The sequence below is a fragment of the Pituophis catenifer genome, unplaced genomic scaffold, assembly GCF_029215685.1.
Source record: "Pituophis catenifer annectens isolate HBS135680 unplaced genomic scaffold, rPitCat1.0.hap2 SCAF_3, whole genome shotgun sequence".
Lineage (NCBI taxonomy): Eukaryota > Metazoa > Chordata > Lepidosauria > Squamata > Colubridae > Pituophis > Pituophis catenifer.
The window spans coordinates 107551685-107575797 of NW_027256883.1; the positions used below are offsets into that span (position 1 = coordinate 107551685).

Below are 24113 nucleotides of genomic sequence, written 5' to 3' on the forward strand. Positions count from 1 at the left end.
GAGAATGTCTCACAGTGTTGGGAGTTCAGATGGCAACAAGTCTCTGTCCGTCCCCATTAGGTTGCTCATATGAGTGAATGTTCCCAGTCTTGTTCTTTTTTTAGAAGCCAATACAGATCAGTTATCACACTCAAGGGAAACGAGGTCAGCAATATTAACGCTCTCAGGCAAAATAATATTTAATAAAAAGAGAAAGACGGCTAAACCTGTGAAATTAAACCAAAAAATGTTTAAAAGTTATATTTATGTAGTTATTTACCAAGCACATCTAAATTATATTAAAGTAACCTAAAATCTTTACAAGACATGTCATAACTTTTGAGCATCCCTAATGTTTGGAAATTGAAAGTTGAAAAATTTGACATGCCCTAAATATGGCCATAGTTTTTTCATAGGAGCAGAAATTTGGTGAAGACACCTATCTGGGCTTGATTCTAAATTTATTTTAAACTAACAGTCACTAATATGTGAGATATTTCCATTTCTTTACTGCCCTGATGAATATAATTTGTTGTGGTGTCAAACTCAAGGCCCGGGTGGCAGGATACGTAGATCTGGCCTGTGGGGCCGCCCTGGAAACAGTGAAGGATCAGCCCGTGGTGCTTCTGCCAGCAAAAACGGAACTTGGGAGGGCTTCATGCGGCTCTCTCGAGCTCTGTTTCCGCTGGTAGAGGGTTGCAGGAGGCCATCACAGCCAAAAATGAAGCTTGGGAGCCTGTTTTCGCTGGCAGAGCGCTTGGGCCATCACAGGCTCGCCCAACATCAGTGATGTCGAGCTGGCCATGCCCACCCTGGCCACAGCCACCCCGGCCGCCCAAAGTCAAACAACCCTGATGCAGCCCTCAATAAAATTGAGTTTGACACCCCTGGTATACATGAATACATTTTAACAGCTGCAATATGTTATTGCAAGTTAGTTTGTTCTGGAGGGAGTGAAATGCCATTTGTTATTTGTTATTAGCAATCACTGTTGTGATTTAATTTTAGGGCTGTAGATGAATTATATAGGTCCATTTCTGTAGTTACTACTTTAATGTAGAGCTGTAAATCAAACTAATTGCATTATTCACTTGTTAGGTTCAATTTCTGTCCAGCTTGTCCTGTTTGTTTGGTTCTTTACTGGCTAACAATAGCTGGCTAATACAACAGCATGCCATAGAATCATTCACTCAATTTGCAGAGGTAAGTCCAATTGTGTTTTTCAAGTTTTAGATAGTCCAAGTTAAGTTGTTTCAGATTGTTGCAAGTAACTAACTCATGATGAAGTCCATTTTTGAAGCAGAACCTGTCCTTTAGAGGATTGATCTGTAATGGAATTTGGAGAAATTAGAAGCAACAGAAACATTTGCCTTGCCCAAAGTACAAATTCAAAATTTCTGCATCTACCACAGTTTTGGGAAAAGGTAGAATCATATTTCATAACCAGAAGTTTGGAGAAAGTGAGGAAACCATAGAGGAAAGCTGGATTTTTGCCTTTGCCTTACAAATTTTTTTTAAACAATAAGTAGTCTTCTTTTTTTCTACAATCCTTTTTTGCATGACAGAATAGAGGGAGGGGAACAGCAGGCTGATTATTAGCAATATAATTGTTAGGAAGATTTAACTTTAGCGAGATCAACATCCTTGAATTGCTTATCATACTCATGACTGAGTTTTATTATAGCAGATCATATTTGCTTGGTAACAAGTCATGGTTCTGGAGAAATGGAAATCTTAAACTATGAGCTAATCTTGAGGACAAGAAAATATGTGAAGAAGTTGTATAGTGTTTCTATTTCTTTTGAAATATTCTGGTTGTAATGTTTGTTTTCATAAGATAATTAGTTTCAATATGGAAAAAATAAGGGAATATGAACAGAGCAGAATCAGTACTTTAAATACTTTTAGTATTAAATTTACTGCAACCTAAGTTTCTCTAGTGCTGAATACATTCAGTATTTAGTAGATATTCTTTGATGCTGCTTGATTGTTACACCTAATAAACCAACTAGTTATCTAAACTTTCCTTACTTTCCTGTTTTGTTTTTGTATTAAGGGAACAAGCCATGAACCAATACTTCAGAAATGTTTGAACTCTGTTGAAATCAAAACCAAAGTTGTTGACTTTCTTTCCAAGGTATACAAGAAAATATAAAAGTGACTGCAATCCTAGTGTCAAACCTACTTTTAAACTCAAGTTTCATTAATAAGTGTGCATACTATATCATTTTAAAACACACTGTTCTTGCAGAACAGATTAAGAATTTTTATGGGCCTTGAAACATAATCTAGAACATGGGTGTCAAACTCGATTGTGTCACGTGACTTCACTTGATGTATCATGACTTTTTGCGGAACTGGGGTGGGCGTGGCCTGTGCATGATGCATCCGGTCTGTGGGCCACCAGTTTGACATCCCTGATCTAGAACTTTGGCTAGAGAAGTCACAAGGCCCAATGCATTGCAGAATCCTGCTGAGTGAGATCACAAGATTTCTGATTTGTTTTCCTATACAGTACACATTTCAGTACCCAAAGCAATGGTTCCTTTATAGCCTGTGTATAGCTTTCCACATTTATTTTAAATATTTATATTGTACAAGTAATCCTTATTTAGTGACCACAATTGGCACCAACACCCCAGTTGTTAAGTGATGTGGTTGTTAAGTGGAAAATCTTATGATTGTGCTTTCAAATTTACTTTGGCTTTCCTTTTTCCCTACTCTATTCTTTGGAATGCTCACTCAGCAGATAATTATCAAGAATAGAATTAATTTTTTTATTTACATTCATTGGAAAGGGAAGGATTACAAGAGAGTAAGCAGGCACACAATGGAGGCTACACATTGAAAGCAGTTCCCTGGCTGTTTGTCTAATGCACTTATGACTCTGTCCTGAGCTGCTTGGGAGGCAAACAAAAGCTGAAAGTGGGAAAATGATTAAAGTCCTGTCAGTTACAGGCAGCAGTCTGCTAATTAAGGTCACAGAAATAAACTTGTTTAACTTGCCATTAGTACCTTTTGGGGAAGCGCTGCAGAGAAACCTCAGGAACACATCACTTGTTTAAGTAATCTCACTGGAGGGAGGGGGAGTAAAGAGTCATGCATACTAACTGGCTGTAATGGTGAACGTGACTGACAGAGATGCTGCAATGGTCGTGAATGCAGGCATTGATCACAGAATTACTTTTTCATCTCTGTTGTAACCTTGAATGGTCACTGCCTGAGGCAGTCACTAACTGAGGTCTATCTGTACTTTTCTAACTGAAAGACAACTTGGAAAAAATAACAGATATGGAGATTCTCAGTCATCCAGGTCACAGTTGTCCCAAAAGTATTTTTTTTCAAGAGCAACTGGACTTTCTGGTTTTTCTTTGAAGACATTTGGCTTCTCATCCAAGAAGCTTCTTATTCTTCTCCACCTGAGTGTCTGCTTAATTTTATTCCTCCTTGCCCCACTTGTAGGAGTAAACTAAGGTAACTTATATATGAACTATTAACAGTCATTAATTATTGATACTGGTTATTTTTGTTATTCTTTCACAGAGCAATCATATTGAGGAGACACCAAAAGCAAAAGCAGATCGAATGAAAGAAGAAAATGCTCTTTTTATGCACTTCTTCCTGGAGGCCAGAGCTGATGGGCAAAGAGCTCTTATTGAAGAGGTATTCTGTAGTCTTTTCAATGAGAAAATCTAACTTCAGAATGACAAGGGTTATCACAGTGTTATTTTTATATTGGAAAATTTAGGGTTAATTGAGGGTACTCACAGATACTTTGACATTAACAACCATTTATATGATCTTAGTTTTTTCATTCATGGGAATTAACTCCAATTAAAATTTACATATCTAAGATGTATATACAGAGGGAATCACATTTACTAAAGTGATTGCTAGCAAGAAATCTTACTTGCAAGAAAAAAGAAAATGCACCCTCTAGTCATCTATTTAACATTGTTCTTATTCAAATGTTGATGTCTAATCTTATATTAGATGATCAGTGCCTTGAAATTACATTCCAAATCTTCCGAAACTGCAAGTTAATTTAGAGAAACTGCAAGTTCATTTTAAAGGGGGAAGTCTGTTCATCTCTTCCTAATATTCTCTGTATAATGGAGGTAGTCCTTGATTTAGGACCACAATTAAGCCCAACATTTATGTTGCTAAGCAAGTAAATTGAGTTTTGCCCCATTTTAGGACTTTGCCACAGACAGTTGTTAAATGAATGGCTTCCCCATTGATTTTGCTTATCAGAAGATTGCAAAAAGTGATCACATGATCTTTGGACACTAGCTAACATAAATTTGAGTCAGTTGCCAAATATTTGGATTATGATTATTTTTCATGTGTGAAAAATGATCGTAAGTCATTTTCTCAGGGCTATTGTAACTTCAAACAGTCACCAAATGAACTGTTGTAAGTCAAGGAATACCTGTGGAAAGGACTACAGAATTTTCATAATACTGCTTTAGTGCTTGTATTTAGAGGAGTCATTTTAAGTAGGGAAGGTAAGTCTGAAGTCTATTGTATATGTTTTATAAATATAAAATTTTCTATATTTATACAACAATCTTACTTCCAAAACTGAGTTTGTGACGATTGGACTAGAACTGCTGCTTCTATAGGCCTCTACTATTATATAGTTTTATTAATTTTTGTTTCCAAACTGCTGCATAAATAGCCAGTAATATCAGAACAGCTTCAGGAGTATGTAACTGAAAAGATGCTACTTATTTGCATGTGAAGAAGCTTCCCTCAGCATTACAATATATTCTTTTTTGTTGTCAAGGAGGATTAATTTCAGACATAAATACCCATCTATTTAAAACAAAGCCACTTTGAGCCTTCTAATAAGAAACAAAAGGAATATAGGACTTGAAAATCAGAGAGTATCATAGGAAGTTGTTGGATTTTATTGCATTGACTGGGTTCATTATATTCCCCTGCTTAAAATCCTTGTGCTACAGAACTGCTCTTCTGTTTTTTAATTGTAGCCGTCCCCCAAGAGAATTTGCTATTCACCCACTGAGGTGCAGTACAAGTCAGCAGTTGACAATGCTGAAAGGGCACTGGAGACCATGAAGCAATTGTTACAGAAAGGCCCACCTCCCACTTGGTTTGCAAAGAAACTGGAAGCATTACAGGCGACGTTGCACAGCTTAAAGAATAGTATACATTGATCTGACTGGATCTGGATGATTTTAGTATCGTACTGTAAACTGTAGTTCCACATTTAGGGCTTGAACACAAAACAGGCAGAACTAGTAGTAATTCTGAATCTAGAAAGCTGTATGTTAATTTTATGTTTATAATTTGTTACAGCTTTCTGGTTGAAAAATATTGCAACTGAGTGAAAATAATGATTTTAAAAATTGCATGTGTGTTAATTTATGCCCTTTCTTTAGTTTGTTTATATTATCTTTACTACCAAAACGTAAGAATTACAAATATACTCAACAATCCCCTTCAGGACATTTTACCTGGGAAATAAACTGTCTAGTATAAGAATTTAAGATTTGCTGCTATCCTGTGGTTTTTCTCTCCTGTTTAATTTAATCTCAGTTACTCTACAATTACCCTTGTAAAACAATTGTAGGATTCTCTTGTAGGATCAATAGAAATGTTTTGAAGCCAGTTTACTCATACAAATAAGTTCCACAAGAAACTAGTGATTTATCCATTTATTTTTCCTAGAATTCTTCACAAATAAAACAGTTGTGGAAATATAAAGCCACATATCTGTAACATCCCGCTTTGTCCAATTGTTAGCAACCAAGGCAGGGAAATCCCTGCTATAGTTTTGGCCTAAAAGTTTAACTCAGAAAGGCAAGCACTGATATGCCAATACCAAGTTCTCATTGCTTGTGCAAGTGGAGAATGAGGAGAGGACTTAGAATGTCCAGGGTACTGTGAAAGAAGCTACTGAACTGTAACCGATAGAAGATCTTCATCATCACCAGTTAGTATCTTCTTCCCAATTCAGGTCATCATCTTCTTCCCAGCCAACGCCATCCACCTGAAATAATGATCAAATCATGAAGACAGCCAGTGACATTATTGAACTCTGTGTACCACTGCTATTTATTAGCAGTTAGCGAGAAAGTGTATTTTTTTCCACAGGGTATCATTTTTATTTCCCAGGAATAGCAATAAGTATATCAATCACAACCATCTTGGGGGTCCTGATTTTCCTGAATCTAACACAAATGTATACTGATCAAAACAATTTCTTCTTATAACACTACTAAGAACCTGTGTGGCCTTCCTATATTACAAAGTGAAACATGGATGCCACATCCAACTCAGACACAGACACCTTCATGTTGGAGTTAGTTCACAAAATAATTACATGATATAACAATATTGTGCCTTTTCTTTAACACTATTATAGAACTATTTTAGATTTGAATTTTTTTCTCCATTATGAGATGGTAGCTAAGACATGTTTTCTTTAAGCAATCACCTGTTCAAAAAAGACATGTAGTACTCTCTTTGCCAGTGCAACTACTGAAAACAGAACCCAAGAATTAATGTAGTACAAAACAGCAAGTTCTGATGATGTGCCTCCTGACAATGTACAGATGTGGATCACAAATATTTGGGTGCAGAGGGTGGTAAAAAAATGGAAAATAGCTGGTGGTTGGCATAGCAATTAAAGGAATATAAGGAGAAGGAAGGTACACTACAGTACTGGGAAGGTGGTTCAATAGATGTACTGCACTTGAATTAAAATATGTGGCTAATGCAAGGAAAGTGCCTGAGAGAGGAGGGTCGGTGACTTGGCACAAAAGCCACACAGGAGAATATGGGAGAAAGGGAAAAGCACACAAGACTTTCCCTATTCGTCCACCAAGCCCCCTCAGAAATAGGTCTCATCTGAAAATGAAATCAACCAAGTTATTCCAAGTTTCAATTCAATCAGATCGTGAACTGTCCTAACAGTTCAGTTGAATCAGTGTTGTGTGAGCATATCTATTAAGAACGTAGCTGACAAAATGTCTGCCATATCACTCATGTAATCAACCTGATACAATAACCTGTCGCCAACTAATACACAGGAGTTTTATAAAGTACTAGAGCTTCTGTTCCTCAAATTCTTACCTCTGCAATTTCTGATGCTGCAAATTTAGAAGAAAACTGCATTTCTTGTCCATCGCTCATAGAGTTCAAAACTCTCTCTGAGTTACTCTGAATAAATGAATGGGTCTCTAGTTCTGGTAGAACTAAGAGCGATGATGAAGATTTGATATCTGGGACCATGTCTGCAAACCAGTCCAGCTCTGTGTCATGCAATTCTTTCCTCTTCACCTGGATCACAAACTCTTCTCCTAAACCACTTTTCAACTTGGGAGATTTCTCTAGAAATGATGTTTTGGTCAAATAAGACTTTTGATCCTGGTCTCTTGGGTCACAGCCATCGCTGTTGCTGATAGACTCTGGCAAAGGATTATTTTGGAGAGTTCTGAGTTCTTTTGTGGGTGCAAACGTATTTGGAGGCAGCTGCAGCTCTGCGATGTCATTTATCCCTCTATCATAGTGAGTGTTTCCTGAAGAGAGCTTAAAGGGAGATTTCTCTTCTCCATCATGATTGGCAAGACATGGATGGCTGTTAACACAAAAGTCTTTCAGTTTGGTATCAGCAATTTTATTTTTTTCTGGCTTGAGCTCTTCGTACTCATTCCAGTCTGGCCATTCTTCTGTCTTCTCAGTCACATGGTGGCAGTTTTTGCCATTATTTATTGTACTTATTCCACTAGGAATATTATATAAGTTTAAAGAGTCTTGCTTCCCTAGAGAACATACATAAGCTTTGATCAGTGATTTAATGAAACTAAATGAAGTCTTACACACACACACATTCTTTTGTACTTAAACATACAGGCATATTACTTTCATTTTCAGACTTAAATATAATATAAGGTAAGAAAGCTGAATAACAGCTGCCTAGCCTAGAATTCTCTCAATTGCTATATTTCACTTTACATTCAAAAGAAACAGTATCTTATCATAGCTTTCCCAATATATTACCCAAATGTATAGATTTGGATTTTGTCTTAGATTGGCAGATATAATACTTTTTAGAAAGAAAGGCAAAAATAAGTAGGACCAAGGCTACCTTTTCTTAGGGCAATGTGAGAACCTTCCCCTGGTACATTGTTCTTGTTGCTGAAGGACAAACTTCCAGAATTGTGGCACTTGAGAAACATACTTGAATTATGCTGTAGTGGTAGGTAGATTAGTTTACCCTCACAGCTCATTACCTCATCAGAAGAGTCTGTTAAGATATTAAGACATATATAAGGATATACTAGAAAAAAGCAGCAATCCAGTAATATCAAAACATTTAAAACATATTTAATACTTTTTAGAATATTGTTTATTTAGTTTCATTAATAAAAGCATTAATTATTTGCTCTTATAAGATGGATAAAGAGTTATAAAAACTGCAAGCAAAGGATTAATCAGAGATGGGGAATCTGATCTGTATGGCCAATTTGGACTTCTAAGACAACCCATCTGAACAGGAATCCTCACCCCCAGCAGTATGAGCCTTTGCTTTCCCCTCATCACCCTAACACAGATAAACTGACAAAACAAACAGAGCCTTTAGCCTTACTCCTGATATTGCTCTTCTTGCAAATGAGACTTAGTTCCACAAGTCTATTGGTACAGTAGACATTTAAAAGCAGGAATTCTCCTGCATGAGTTCAACCTGCCTAAACAGATCTAATGTGGAATGATGAATGAAATGTGTTAATCTGATATTTTTTAGACCTTTTGGGACATGTGATCTGACACTTTGTTTACTAGATGATGATGAGTCTCTTATGCTACTTCATATCTTCTGAAATTTCACTGTGAGTGAGAGGAAAAATAATAAGGAGCTATGTACATTGAGTTGCACAGACAATTCTTTCCCGGGAAATCTTTAATTCAAAAATTATTTTCTCTGTCCAGAAGCTGTGTACCCACATATTTCCCATTAAAAAACGAATTCAGTGAAATCCAGAAGCATGTCTGAGATCAGATGGTAATGCCAATTCTTTGATGATCCAGCATGTTCAACAAACACTCAGAATAAGATAAAACAGTATTGCATCTTTATGAAAAAGAATTTGCTGTATTGATTAATGATTCCTATCTACTAGCTATACAATTATTCCAAGTTATATAACATCATTACACTTTAGCTTTGTTTAAAACTTCTTATGTAAACAGCCTTCCATATCAAGGAGAAAATTACTGCAATTTAATGGTTCAGTAACTATCCCCAAATGAATCCTAAACATGTAACTTTGTCCCTGATGCTTTCCTTTTTAAACTATAGCACAGATTGTGATTAAGTATGCAATTGGATTGCTCCAATTACAGTCTGTTCTAGTTTCATCAACAGAGCTTCTTTTGTTTGTAGGAGAGCTAAAATTGGCTATATTTATTTACCTTCAGAGGAAAGATCCATAATTTTAGTGAAACTTGGGGCTGAACGCTTGAAGATCTTTGTTCTGTCACCCCCCACAACCACATCAGGTCCAAGGAATGAGACTAGCACTCCTAAGCTTTGCAGTGTCACAGCCACTAGAGAATCACTAGTATCTCGCAAGCCAAGTAAAACCTAGAATAAAGATATTCGGTCAAATGGAGTTGGCTTCCTACCCATCTTCAGTTAAAAAACAACAATGTAGGTCTGAAAAATCCCTTTAATAGTTGTACTACTTGGGAGGGGGAGCAAATATTTAAAAAATGTAGTTTATTGTGAGCATTTACTACCACAATGATACTTTCAAGCTGGTTTGGCTATAATTCATCCAAATTTATCTGCTTTGTGTACATTTAGAATTGAATATTTATACAAAAGTTTTGAAATGCCAAATACTTGTTCCCACTTGTGACTGTCCAGCACAGATAAAACGAAGGGGGTATAACTATGTAAACTAGAAAAGGTGGATAAAGGGAAAAATCAATCTAGATGGAGAGGATGGCTAGAACTTCAGAATCATATTCCTAAAGAGAAATAAAAAAGACTAGTTGACTTTATCTTTGTAAATAATCTCACTGCAGAAATCAACAATCCTTAATAATTGTTATTTACTATAAAGGAAATTCCTTCCCCACCACATATACATAATTACCCATGCCTTGAGATGGTCACCTTACATTTCCCAGCACAAGCATCCACTGCTAGCCACAATGATAACATGACAAAACATGCATTGTGATACTGTGTTTCTCAGAAAATAAGACCGGGTCTTATTTTCTTTTAGACTTGAAAATAAGCACTTGGGCTTATTTTCAAGGCGGTCTTACTTTTTTTGAGGTGCAGCAGGCTAGATTTGGTGAGCTGGATGCACCATGGACACACCGTCGCCTTCATTCTGAACCTTCAGCTTTCGAAATGGAGGCTTTTTGGCGAATGGGAAGAAAATGGAGAGGAGGATTTTCCTGCCTGCCATCCATGAGCTTGAGGAATGGAGGACAGGCAGGAAAATTCCCCTCATTTCCCTCACATTCACCAAAAAGCCTCCCAAAAAGAGGGAAAAAGCAAAGCAGCTGGCCGTGGAGCTGCCAGCTTTGGGGAAGCAGCCCAACAAGCAGAAGTGCTGCGCCCAGAAAGAGAAGGGCAAAAGCGGTATTTGTGTTGCCCCAATGGGCCAGTGGGCAGAAACTGCAGCTGGACGGTTGCCCCTCTCCCCGCCGCCACTCATACTGGCCACACCCATCCCCCCCGGGCTTATTTTCAGGGTAGGGGTAATATTAGGCCCACCCCCCAAAAATTAGGGTTGGGCTTATTATTGGGGTGGGTCGTGTTTTCAGAGGAACACGGTATCATGGCTCAAACTCTATATTTCATACTTGTATCATACTAGCATACTTGTTGCATGTACTTCAGAGATAAGAGTTTGAGCTGTGAGGTTGCAATGTACATTTTGTCACTTGACCTGCTATAGTCAAAACGAACTGTTTTACTTGGTAAACATGGTAATCAACTGAATTGGTAGATACTATAAATAATAAGAGCAAGTGTCTGAAATGGAGGAGAAACAGCTGTTTTCAGCTATTAAGAGGTGAATAGCACCCTTGTCCTCCTCCATGTGTAAAGGATGCAATGTAGAGTCTCCTCTGTCCATGAAGGCACTCTGCGGGAATGAGAATGCTCAGTTTCCCTAATCCCTTTAAAGCAGTGGTTCTTAACCTTCCTAATGCCGCGACCCTTTAATACAGTTCCTCATGTGGTGGTGACCCCCAACCATAAAATTATTCCTAAAACAATTGAAAATACTTGTTTTCTGATAGTCTTAGGTGACCCCTGTGAAAGGGTCTTCGACCCCCAAAGGGGTCGCGACCCACAGGTTGAGAACCACTGCTTTAAAGTTTCCATGGCAAAGTTTCCTTTACTCACTGTCTACATAAGAGCCACTGAACTACAACATACTACAAAGCAGGGGTGAAATGCTTCTGGTTCGGACCGGATCACGCGATCCGGTAGCAATGGAGGCAGGTGGTTCGGAGAACCGGTAGCAAAAATCCCTGCCCCCCTCCATGCCCAGCTGAGCCACACAATCATCAGAGATTTTTTTTTTAATTTTTAAAAGCATTTTTTTTACAACCTCTTCAGCAGAAAAAATGCTTTTAAAAGTAAAAAAAAAAAGCCTCTGATGTTTGCGCGCCTCAGCTGGGATTGTCAGTGGCTTTTAAAAGCATTTTTTCTACAACCTCTTCAGCCAAAGAGTTTGTAGAAAAAAATGCTTTTAAAAGCCTCTGACGATCCCAGCTGAGTTGCCTGATCATCAGAGCCTTTTAAAAGAAAAAAAGCCTCTGCCGATCAGGCAACTCAGCTGGGATCGTCAGAGCCTTTTAAAAGGATTATTTTACAACCTCTTTGCCAAAGAGGTTGTAGAAAAAATGGTTTTAAAAGTAAAAAAAAAAAAGTTGGCCATGCCCACCCAGTCACATTCTCCCCCCACCAAGCCACGCCCACAGAACCAGTAGTAACAAATTTTAGATTTCACCACTGCTACAAAGTAATGCGTAAGATGACGTGTAACTGCAGCCTAGCACAAAAATCATAAACCAATCATGTAATTTTGGAGTTTCTTTTTTGCAAAGAGAAAGAAAAAGCAGCTTAAATATTGATCCTAATTTAAGTAGTATCAACTCACTGAGATTTATTGCAGAGTAAGTACACAGAGGTTTATGCTTCCAGAACATTACTTCATTCTCCCTATGTGTTTAACTATATGGACGTATGAGGTAGCCTATCTCTGCCCTTTTTGGGTACATGGCCTCTAGCCAATTTGTATATCCAGACACACAAATCTCTAGGTAGGTAGAAAACTCCCCTAAACTCAACCGAAGATATTACCTAGCCTGATAACGAAACATTCGGAAACCAACCCACAAGCTTGGAGAACGAACCTTCACCCTCATCCTACACATATTTGCCACTATTGCAACACAAATGTCTGTCTGTCTATCTGTATCATCTATCTCATATGCATAAATGGGTTGGGAAAAAAGCTCCCAGAATTGATCTCAGTCAGCCCTCTCTGACAAAGCAAGGAAGCAGGGCAGTATGTACAATGTTTTTCACCTGTGGCAATATGATGTTTTTTAGCTCTTTCTGTGTAAACAGTTCTGCATAGGCATCTAGGTGAGAGAGCAATACCATCCGAACATGTTCTTCATGCACCTCAAAGAGTTTCAGCAGCACTGGGCTGACATGTGCCTGGAACATAGCCGGAGACAGCAGACCATTGATCTGGCTTTCACTCAATTTATCTGGCATGAAGAAATTGGAAAGTTAACATGATGCCAGTTAAAACTGGCAATTCAAAGTTTTTATCACAACTATTACCACAACTATTTCATTTTACACTTAACTATTTAAAATTTAAAACTAAAAGTCTTTAAAGAGAACTGTTACATTTTCTAACATTTGAGGCACTATGTGAAAAAACAAAGCTTCAGTACCTGCTTACTGAAGCCAATGGGAAGGAGGAAAGGAGTTAACTTTTATTAATCTCTAAGAACAAAAATTCCATTAGTACATTTAGACCAACCATTACCTCAGTGAAAGAGTAAGAAAATCAGGATAGAAAACATGGCAGAAGAGGTGAAAACAGCCATAACAATTTTTGTCCCCTAATGTATATGACCTGGTTAATAATTTCATCCTGTGGCACTTCTAGGGCACTCCCAACTCTCAGATTGAACACATGCTGGAGAGATAGTAGTCAATGTTTACCCTTCTTGGGCCCCAAAAGATGAGGAAGAAAACTCTTCACAGCTACTGGTTCAGCAAACACAAGCTGATTGAGCAAGAGAGGTACCAAGCGCAAAGCAATCAACTTCTCTGACAAGCCAGCCACTCTATCTAGCAGGAATCTGTATTAAGAAAGAAATTGGTCAGTACCTCACAGTTTCTACATTTATATACATTTACCACTTCTCCCCAGAGCATTTAAAAAAAACAGGTCAAGCCCTTTGCATATAAGAATAAGATCCATAATTTCTACTGTTCTTTATCCTCAAATGTAGAAATATAGTTTTGCAGATATGAAGCTATTAATAACTTGGAAATCGAATCTGTCAAGCTTACACTTTTTTAAAATAACAGCATTTACAATAGTCCATTAAATCATACCAAAGAGACAATCAAATGTCACATAATTAAATATTTAAGTTCCTTATTATATTCCCTCCACCCTCCTCAATAACAAGACACAATATCCACTTCTTCTCTACATGAAGACACAACTATGGATTTGAAATCTCTAATTCATGATATCTGACCAGTACGAAATTCATATAGACCTCCCCATTGGGGGTTCTAATTTGGTCTAGAACACTTGTAGATTACAGCTCCTTATCAATAATCATGTCATCCTGAATATCTGAAGCAATTCCAGATACCCTTTGAGTGAACAAACTTTGGTGAACAAAAGGAGCCTTGGTGGTGCAGCAAGCTAAAGTGCTGATAAGTAGCACTTAGCTGCCAGCTGCCTGCAATTACTGCGAGTTAAATCTCACCAGGCTCAAGGTTGACCCAGCCTTCCATCCTTCCGAGGTAGGTGAAATGAGGAGCCGGATTATGGGGGCAATAAGCTGACTTTGTATAAAATAGAACATCGCTTAGAGAGGGGCCAAAAGCCCTACTAAGCAGGTATATACAAAAGTATGAAGGCTATTGCTTAATGTATTGTAAGCCGCCCTGAGTCTCCGGAGAAGGGCGGCATATAAATCGAACCAATAAATAAATAAACAAATAAACAAATTGGGTACATTAAGTTTTAATAGTCCTTTATGTAATTGGATACTGGATTTCCTTATTGATATGCCCCAGTTTGTGCAAGTTGGAAGAAAAGTTTCCAACTCCATCTCCTTGAGTACACAGATAGCTAACAATCTGAATTGGTCTCTCCATACATCATCCTTAGTGAAGCGTACAAACCAGCGTCTGCATTTCCTGGGTCGGATGAGGAGAGCACATCTTTCTCCTTCTGTCCTGGCCACCTTTTACAGAGGCACAATTGAGAGAGCGTTTTTAACAAACTGCATCACTGTTTGGTTTGGTGGCTGCAGTGCCTCAGAGAGAAAGTCCATTCAGAGAGTGGTAAGGACAGCTGAGAAGAACATAGGAAGCTCGCTTCCTGTCATTCAGGATACTGCTTATAAGTGCTATGTACTTAGAGCTCAAAGCATTATTAGAGACCCCCCCACAACCACTTCACGGTTTGTTTCTGTTGCTCCCCTATGGGAGGAGGTTTCAAAGTACAGTCAGGTCCAGAAATATTGGGATATCGACACAATTCTAACATCTTTGGCTCTCTACACCACCACAATGGAGTTGGAATGAAACAAACACAATGTGCTTTAACTGCAGACTGTCAGCTTTAATTTAAGGGTATGTACATCCAACTCAGGTGAACGGTGTAGGACTTACAGCAGTTTGCATATGTGCCTCCCACTTGTTAAGGGACCAAAAGTAATGGGACAGAATAATAATCATAAATCAAACTTTCCCTTCTTAATACTTGGTTGCAAATCCTTTGCAGTCAATCACAGCCTGAAGTCTGGAACGCATAGACATCACCAGACGTTGGGTTTCATCCCTGGTGATGCTCTGCCAGGCCTCTACTGCAACTGTCTTCAGTTCCTGCTTGTTCTTGGGGCATTTTCCCTTCAGTTTTGTCTTCAGCAAGTGAAATGCATGCTCAATGGGATTCAGGTCAGGTGATTGACTTGGCCATTGCATAACATTCCACTTCTGTCCGTTCAAAAACTCTTTGGTTGCTTTTACAGTATGCTTTGGGTCATTGTCCATCTGCACTGTGAAGAGCTGTCCAATGAGTTCTGCAGCATTTGGCTGAATGTAAGCAGATAATATTGCCCGAAACACTTCAGAATTCATCCTGCTGCTTTTGTCAGCAGTCACATCATCAATAAATACAAGAGAACCAGTTCCATTGGCAGCCATACATGCCACACCATGACACTACCACCACCATACTTCACTGATGAGGTGGTATGCTTAGGATCATGAGCAGTTCCTTTCCTTCTCCATACTCTTCTCTTCCCATCACTCTGGTACAAGTTGATCTTGGTCTCATCTGTCCATAGGATTTTGTTCGAGAACTGTGAAGGCTTTGTTAGATGTTGTTTGGCAAACTCTAATCTGGCCTTCCTGTTTTTGAGGCTCACCAATGGTTTACATCTTGTGGTGATCCCTCTGTATTCACTCTGGTGAAGTCTTCTCTTGATTGTTGACTTTAACACACATACACCTACCTCCTGGAGAGTGTTCTTGATCTGGCCAACTATTGTGAAGGGTATTTTCTTCACCAGGGAAAGAATTCTTCGGTCATCCACCACACTTGTTTTCCGTGGTCTCCCGGGTCTTTTGGTGTTGCTGAGCTCACTGGTGCATTCCTTCTTTTTGAGAATGTTGTTCTCAAAACAAAAACAGTTGTTTTGGCCACGCCTAATGTTCTTGCTATCTCTCTGATGGGTTTGTTTTGTTTCTTCAGCCTAATGATGGCTTGCTTCACTGATAGTGACAGCTCTTCGGATCTCATCTTGAGAGTTGACAGCAACAAATTCCAAATGCAAATAGCACACTTGAAATGAACTCTGGGCCTTTTATCTGCACATTGTAATTGGGGTAATGAGGGAATATCACACACCTGGCCATGGAACAGCTGAGAAGCCAATTGTCCCATTACTTTTGGTCCCTTAACAAGTGGGAGGCACATATACAAACTGCTGTAAGTCCTACACCGTTCACCTGAGTTGGATGTACATACCCTCAAATTACAGCTGACAGTCTGCAGTTAACGCACATTGTGTTTGTTTCATTCCAACTCCATTGTGGTGGTGTATAGAGCCAAAGATGTTAGAATTGTGTCGATGTCCCAATATTTCTGGACCTGACTGTATTTCTAGCAGGACTACCAGATTCTGTAACAGCTTTGTTCCCTATGCTAGCCGTCTGGTAAACTTGCAAGATTTGTTTCTCTCGCCATGTACATGTATACATCCAAATTAGACTGTGTTGTTTTTCTGTGGGTATATGCATAATTTTGTATTTATTTATTTATTTTGTCATGTTTATGTAGTCTATATTAGAGGTGGAGACCCTTTGAGAGCTGTATGCAATGAAATTTCATTTTAATGTATGCCAATTAGTGTACATTCAAAGTGACAATAAAGTTATTCTAAGTCTAAGAGCATGTACTTTTGGCATTGGTAGATGATGCCATTTTCTATTTCATGTACATTCCGTAGAAAATATTATTTCTCTGTAGTTGAACTGAAAGAGCCTTGGTAGTACAGGGGTTTAAGGCACCCTGTTATTAAGCTGGTTATTAAGACCAGCTGCCTGCAATTATTGCAGGGTTCGAATCTCGCCAAGGCTCAAGGTTGACTCAACCTTCCATCCTTTCTAAGGTAGGTAAATTGAGGACCCAGTTGTGGGGGCAATAAGCTGACTTTGTATAAATATACAAAAGGATGAAGGCTATTGCTGAGCACACTGTAAACCGCCCTGAGTCTTCGGAGAAGGGCGGCATATAAATCAAATTAAAAAAAAAAAAAAGACAGCTGGGAATGTTCATACAGCTATTCTTTTAAAGATGTTCCTATATAAAGCCTTATGTGAGCCTTATTTCATTTAAAAATCAATTTAACAGTTTTAATATTTGAATTAACAGTATTAATATTTGATATTAACAGATCAAAATTCCCATAGTAAAGCAATTTTAAAGACAAAATTTATCTTTCTTTCAAATAGCCAAAAAAGCAGAGCAATTTTTTCAATGGGGAGCATTCCATAATATAGAAATAAATATTGGGAAAAACCCTTTTACATATTATTTCCAAATAGGGCTCAGTGAATAATGGTATCCCCAAAATGGCTTCTGCTATAGATCAACTAAACCACAGGAAAAATGTAAACCAAGCAATCTTATAAAAAGCAACATCCCATGCTGTTTATTAATTCTTTGAAAGGTTGAAACCAACCTTGGGAATTTGCAGATCTTTAATACTGGGCCAGTATGATCTTGAAAGAGCAATTTGGAGAAGTTATTAAGGTATCAGGCTAGAAACTGAGTGACCCAGAGTTGTAGTCCCACCATAGGCATAAAGCCAGCTGGGTGACCTTAGACCAGTCACTCTCTCTTAGCCCTGAGAAGTAAACAATGGCAAATCACTTCTGAAATTTTGCCAAGAAGACTGATTCAAAGGCACAAGAAAAATAAATCTTTAAGCCAAGAATTGTTTAGCAGCCTAATTTAGCATACCTATATAATGTTCTGGACACTCTTCATAATAAACAAAACAGTTTTTATATCATTATTTTGCAAATTATTTTTATGTTTTGAAAAATGTCACTGCTTTCAAATAACTTTAATGAAATTTTAAATCATATTTTCATTCATGTGCAAATGTTTATGAAAATGCCAATAAATAAATGCTAATTATTTTAACTATATCAAGCAACGTCATAGGTCAGTAGCAGAATACATAATTCTAATATGAAAGATTTCAAGTTATTATTTTTCATTGGAAAGGTAAAGTACTGTAGAAAAGAATGACACATTATTAATTCATTATTAATTGATCTACTTATCAGAATACAATATAGTAATGAATTACCGTCATAACTTGCTATAGAACTGCCACTTTGAACATTTCTTTTATTTTTTTTTCTAGATTTTAGAGGATGACTTAACTACTTGCACAAATGAACAAAAAAGAATTAGCTTCTTGTAATTTGATGTTGCTACCCAATTTTCAGGAGACTGTCTGAACTATACATGGTAGCATCTTTCCCAGTTTTTTTTATTTTCAGTTTATCAAGTTATTGTAATCAAACAACCAAAAACTTCATAAAATGCCATAGAAAGTAATATACAAAAGTCAAAAAAAAACAGTCCTTTATTCTTACTTGAAAAATTCTGTTTTTTCCTCCTCAGATTTCAGTGTTAAACTATTCAGAAAGCTTACCACTTCTAAGAAATCATTTCTGAAAAAATTTAAATGGCCATTATTGAGCAAACACATACAAACAGAACAAAATAATTCAACATCGAAAATAAAAATGACTCATATGCAAATAGAAAGATGCAGTCATGCTTCACAGTGAAATGATACCAAAACACAAACTTAAGAAATTTCTCCCAAGAACAATTCATGTTAAATTTTCAGCCTAAACAGCCTCAGGCACAACTAGTTGTTAAAAAATAAAAACAAAAAACTAACTACATCACATCAGAAACTATGTTATAAGAACTGGGTGAGTTCAGTAGAAAAACATGTAGACAACGGTATTGATCATTATTATAACTAAAACTTATTTTGTCAATTAGTGTTGCTTATGAATTGATCACAGATTATGAAAAATACTGGAACTATTCAAATCATTGCTCATATCATATCATATCATATCTTATATATCACCAACATTGAAGCAATTATAATTGCAGTATTATTTAGTTCCTAATGCAAAGAACAATAGAAATTAACTAAGAATATATATATATATATCTTTCAGTAAGATACTTACCTAAAAAAATCATGAAACAGTAGGTTGGACAGTGGGGAGCGGCATGTTAGATCTGGATTTAGCAAAGTGGAGCGTAATGTATGCTGAAAGCTGGAAAGTACATCCTCTGAAACTAGAACACAAGTTTAATCAATTCTCTTTGAAACAAAGTTGAAAAAGTTCTGTCAAATAAAGAGAGTGTACTGAAAAATGAAAATCATTTATTCTTTTGCACTTTAAGAAAACTCTCCAAAACAGTTTTTTTCGTTATAATGGCTATAGAAGAAAATAAAATGAGCTAAATGAAGATACACGTACTGAAATATGGCAACTAAATATAACAGAAAATTATTTCAAAGGAATGGAAGTGAAGAACAGGTTTTTCTACTTGAAAATTCTGAGAAAATAAAACTTTCATAAATGCACAGCAGAGTTTATAAATTTATTTGCTCTACATGTCAAAAGCACAGAATTATTCTGTTTGGGATTAAGATTCTAAATTTTAAAATTAAAGATAAAAAGCAACTACTCTAAAAATTGTCAATTTTTAAATCAATTCTTGATCCAATCTATACAGCAGGATATTCAAACCACTGCTGCCTTGATATATAAGACTTAGTTTTGAAAAACCCCTTCTAGGGATTCTAATACACAATCCCTGAAGTTATTCACTGCTGGCTTTAAAAAGCAGTATTTTACAACAACATTATGTGAAGTACAGGATCTTGTAAAGAAACCTACTCTGTTTAATTACCTGCTGAAAAAAACATCATGGCACAAATAATAGACATTTCTATTGCCCTCCTCCTCCTCAATCCTAACAAAAGGAAGGTTTCGGCTCATCTGGATCTCAAGAGCTATCATGTTTTATATATTCCCCCAAGGGAGACAAAGCCTCATCTTCTGCAGATCTTGCTATATATAATTGTGGAAGTGAAGAACTGAGCTTTCTCCATAATCCCCCAGTGAAGGGGCGCAGTTCTCCAAGGCCAGAAAAACTCAATTTCTGCTTCTGCGTTTCACAAGAGCTGTTGGGCTGAGGCCAAGTAGCTCCCGGACACCCCTGCCCCCAAGCTGGATTTTCTGTTTATTTGGAAGTTGCAGGGGGATAAGCACTGTATATAAAGTATTTCCTTCTATCTATTCTGAATTGTAAGTATATTTACATTTGAGGCAATACATTCTATTTCCAAGAATTCTTACCTTCTTCATTTAAAAAAGTAAGCAGTTTTTCAACTATTACACCAAATGAGTAGGCATCTCGGGAATGCCCATGGCCTTCAGGAAGAAGCTGGAAGTCTACAGACTGGGGAATAAAAATATTATATGGAGGACACTAACCATTTCCCAAACTTTATCTTTAAATATATCATATTTCCTTAAGTTTTTAAAAATATACAGTATATACATCTTTCTAGTGAAATACAAAAAGTACCATATCAGAGATAAGTTACCAAAAGGAGGAGACTAAAATTTAAATAAAAAAGATATGCAGAGTGTATCGAAGAAACAGCATATAATCTAGGGGGAGCTGTTTGACATACAATAAGGCTATGGCACTTGGTAAGGGATACATTAACAACCAAAGAACATTTTTGGTCTTGAAATCAAGGACTTAATCAGCGAAGGAACTCTTGCAGTGGGCGAGTTGCATTAAGTAGGACAAGATAAAAAGCAAGAAAAGGCTCTACAAGAAAGGTTTAGAGAAAACCAAGCTCCTTTTTTAAAGTACAGGTTTTCAGAACCACAGGAGTTACTTCCAGGATGATAAAGAGCCTGCAGACATTATTTCACAAATAATGGCGAGAGATGATACAAAATACTCATAACAAGTAATTTCTATCATGTTCAATTAGGGGAATAAACTGAAATTACAGATGAGAGTCTGATAATAAAGCAAAATTCCAGGAAATAATTAAGTGATCAAATTTGTGAGCATCTAGAATATAATGCATTATTTTCTAGGACTAACGTATTTTTGTCAAAGGTAATATTCTTGAATTCAAAATTTCTACTACCATAGGTAGGTGAATTAGTTGATACTTGATGCTTGTTCAATTAGCTGCTTATCCACCTGGCTGTAGCAGTAGAAATTTTGAAATCAAGGATATTGAATACTTGATGTATTCATTTAATCATTCATTTAAAATGACATTTTAAATAGTACATCACACAGGATTTTTGTCTTATATATTCTACCTAAAATATTATCTAGATGTGTGATAAAGGGATTTCTTATCAAACTGAGATGACATAAAAAGTAGAAAGCAAAATCAAGCAAAACGAATCAGCTAAAACAACATTAAATTTTACAGAAACGATATTGTATAACTACAAATTGTTTTTAATATTTCATAAAAATGCATGCTTCTAGCCCAACATTATATTGTCTTCAATTTGATAAGAGCTGTTTTTTTTAATTAAGTTATGATATAAAATACAAAAGAAAATAGTAGGAAAGATAGGGAGGGAGAAGGGAAGGGAAAAGTATAGGAAAAAAGAAAAAGAAAGAAAAGGCATTGACTTTCCACTCCCTTTAGTGCAGTAGAAGATAATAACATCGAACCTTCACTTTTTACTTTTATGTAATAGTATAAACTAGCCATTTCTATAGCAACAAACCTATCCACTGGGTAAAACTCAAAACCAAAGTTTATTTTTTTCCACCTCAAGCACAAAGTCCAGAAGCAGTTTCCAAGTAGAAACAAAAGTAATTGTGGTTTTTCTCTTTAATCAAAGCAGTCAAGTTTATCTAGCTCTGCTAACTCCATCAACTTTTGCAGCCATTTGTCCATTGTGGGAATCGAAGTATCCTTCCATTTTTATGCATAAAGTAATCTTGCTGCCATCAACATATATAATATCAAAGTTCCAAAAAATTTCCAAGTCTTTTTCCATTAAACCCAAAGAAAAGTTTCTGGTTTTATCTTTATATTCACTTTTAAAATCTTCTGTATTAAGATGTGAATCCTACTCCAATATTTCTTTGGTGTTTCACATGCCCACTATTTATTTATTTATTTATTTAATTTAACTTATATGCCGCCCTATCTCCAACAGACTCAGGGCGGCTCACAACAATAAAATCCACAATAACCACAATACAAAGCTAAAATACCTATACATGATAAAAGGTCCCATCTACTTTTGCATTTCCAACATTCATTTGAAATACCTTTATACGTTCTTGACAACTTATCTGGTGTTAAATAGTTTAGTTTAGTTTAGTTTAGTTTAGTTTATTTGATTTATATACCGCCCTACTCCTGAAGGACTCAGGGCGGTGAACAGCCACAGGATAAAAACACATAAATACAAAATTTAAAACTGAATAAAACCGAATTAAACAATTTGGCCGAAGACAGATTTAAAACACCCCAATAAATTAAGAACGAATTAAAATTTGCATTTTAAAAAGGGAAAAAAGGGAAAAACTAGGCCAGGCCAGCCTGATGAAATAAAAAGGTCTTGAGAGCGCGGCAGAAGGTGCGTAGATCCGGGATCCTCCGTATCTCCGGGGGGAGCTCATTCCAGATAGTAGGTGCCCCCACAGAGAAGGCTCTCCCCCTGGGGGCCACCAGTCGACATTGTTTGGCCGATGGCACCCGGAGGACCCCCTCTCTATGAAAGCGTACCGGCCGGTGGGAGGCTACTGGTGGCAGCAGGCGGTCCCGTAGATAACCAGGTCCTAAGCCATGGAGTGCTCATCTTATAGAAGTTTTCTTTTAAATTATAATTTAGTGTAAATTTTAAACCTTTCATCCACTCCCACTGTTCAAGCATTACATTATATCCAAAGTCCCTTGCCCACTGAATCATGCGATGCTTCACATATTCATTTTCCAAATTCAAATTCAATAACAATTTATAGACCTTAGCAATAATATGTTTATCACTATCACGCAGTAGGATTTCTAATTCATTTTTCACAAAATCAAACCCATAACTCTTTTTGTCGGATTTAAATCTTTCTTTCAATTGTAAATAAGTAAACTAATGGCAGACACATCCTTCTGATTCTAACTCTTCCTTAGACTTAAGGATAGGATCACCAAAATTAAAAGATATTATTTGACCATAAGTCCACCAGTGTGGCTTTACTACCTTTTTTTTTTTCTTAAAAAAAGCTTCCTCGGGCGACACCCAGAGAGGCATCTTCACAGAAAACTTGTTTTATATTTATTCCAAACTCTTAGGATGGCACATCTAACAAAATGGTCATTAAAATCAACATTTACTTTAAATTTGTCATACCATAGATAACCGTGCCATCCAAATCTTAATTCATGACCCTCTAAATCAAGTAGACTCTTATTTTAGAGGTTCACCCACTCTTTTAGTTAGACCAAACAAATAGCATCGAAATACAATTTCAAATCTGATAAACGCAAACCTCCTCTTTCCTTAGCATCTTGCACAAGTTTATATCTAATTCTTGTTTTTCCCCTTGCCATATAAAGTCAGAAATACTCATCTGCCATTGTTTAAGTGGAGTATCAGTTGCAAGTATTGGTAACTTCTGAAACAAAAAGCCATCTTTGGTAAAACATTCATTTTAATTACAGATATTCTACCCAATAATGATCAATGTATCACAGTCCTGACAAGCATTGTTGTTTTCTGTTTGTTTATTTTAAAACCTGCTAAAACCCCAAACTCATTTAATTTCCTCATCAAATATTCTATATTATTTTTTGGGTCTTACAAAAATATAACCAAGTCATCAGCAAATATCCTCAATTAATGAACTTCCTTGTTGATATTTATACCTGCTATTTTTTCATCTTGCCTAATATTTCTACTCAAGATGTCCAACACCAATATAAGCAACAAGACAGAAAAGGGGCATCCTTGTCTCATACCCTTTTGAATTTCACATGAATTGCTTAGATCTCCATTAATAATAATCTTTGCTTGCTGTGATGTATAAACTGCTTTAAGCCCTTGAATAAAATTCTCCACAAAGTCCATATCTTCCAAAACTCTGAACATAAAAGCCCAATTTAAATTGTCAAGGGCCTTCTCTGCATACAAGAATATTAAAGCTGTTTCTCATTATGATATTGTAAATATTCAATAATATTCAAAACAA

The 24113-nt window shown here is 36.7% G+C and overlaps 2 protein-coding genes across 5 annotated transcripts in view; one reads left to right on the plus strand and one right to left on the minus strand.

The window, feature by feature from the left end:
* The window catches only part of FIRRM (FIGNL1 interacting regulator of recombination and mitosis), a 56175-nt gene extending 50746 nt beyond the window's left edge, over positions 1-5429 (plus strand). For both annotated transcript variants that reach the window (XM_070939190.1, XM_070939191.1), the window contains 4 exons: positions 1078-1182; positions 2036-2116; positions 3523-3642; positions 4974-5429. In XM_070939190.1, the coding sequence (XP_070795291.1) occupies positions 1078-1182; positions 2036-2116; positions 3523-3642; positions 4974-5159 (492 nt within the window). In that variant the 3' untranslated portion in view covers positions 5160-5429. The remainder of the gene's footprint in view (positions 1-1077; positions 1183-2035; positions 2117-3522; positions 3643-4973) is intronic.
* Positions 5430-5645: 216 nt separating this feature from the next.
* SCYL3 (SCY1 like pseudokinase 3) overlaps positions 5646-24113 on the minus strand; it is a 33141-nt gene continuing 14673 nt past the window's right edge. For all 3 annotated transcript variants that reach the window (XM_070940893.1, XM_070940895.1, XM_070940894.1), the window contains exons 6-14: positions 20225-20327; positions 19043-19154; positions 18425-18502; positions 13223-13362; positions 12569-12756; positions 9421-9592; positions 8096-8254; positions 7081-7769; positions 5646-5995 (exon numbers count right to left, since the gene is read on the minus strand). In XM_070940893.1, coding sequence (XP_070796994.1) covers positions 5933-5995; positions 7081-7769; positions 8096-8254; positions 9421-9592; positions 12569-12756; positions 13223-13362; positions 18425-18502; positions 19043-19154; positions 20225-20327 — 1704 coding nt within the window. In that variant the 3' untranslated portion in view covers positions 5646-5932. The remainder of the gene's footprint in view (positions 5996-7080; positions 7770-8095; positions 8255-9420; positions 9593-12568; positions 12757-13222; positions 13363-18424; positions 18503-19042; positions 19155-20224; positions 20328-24113) is intronic.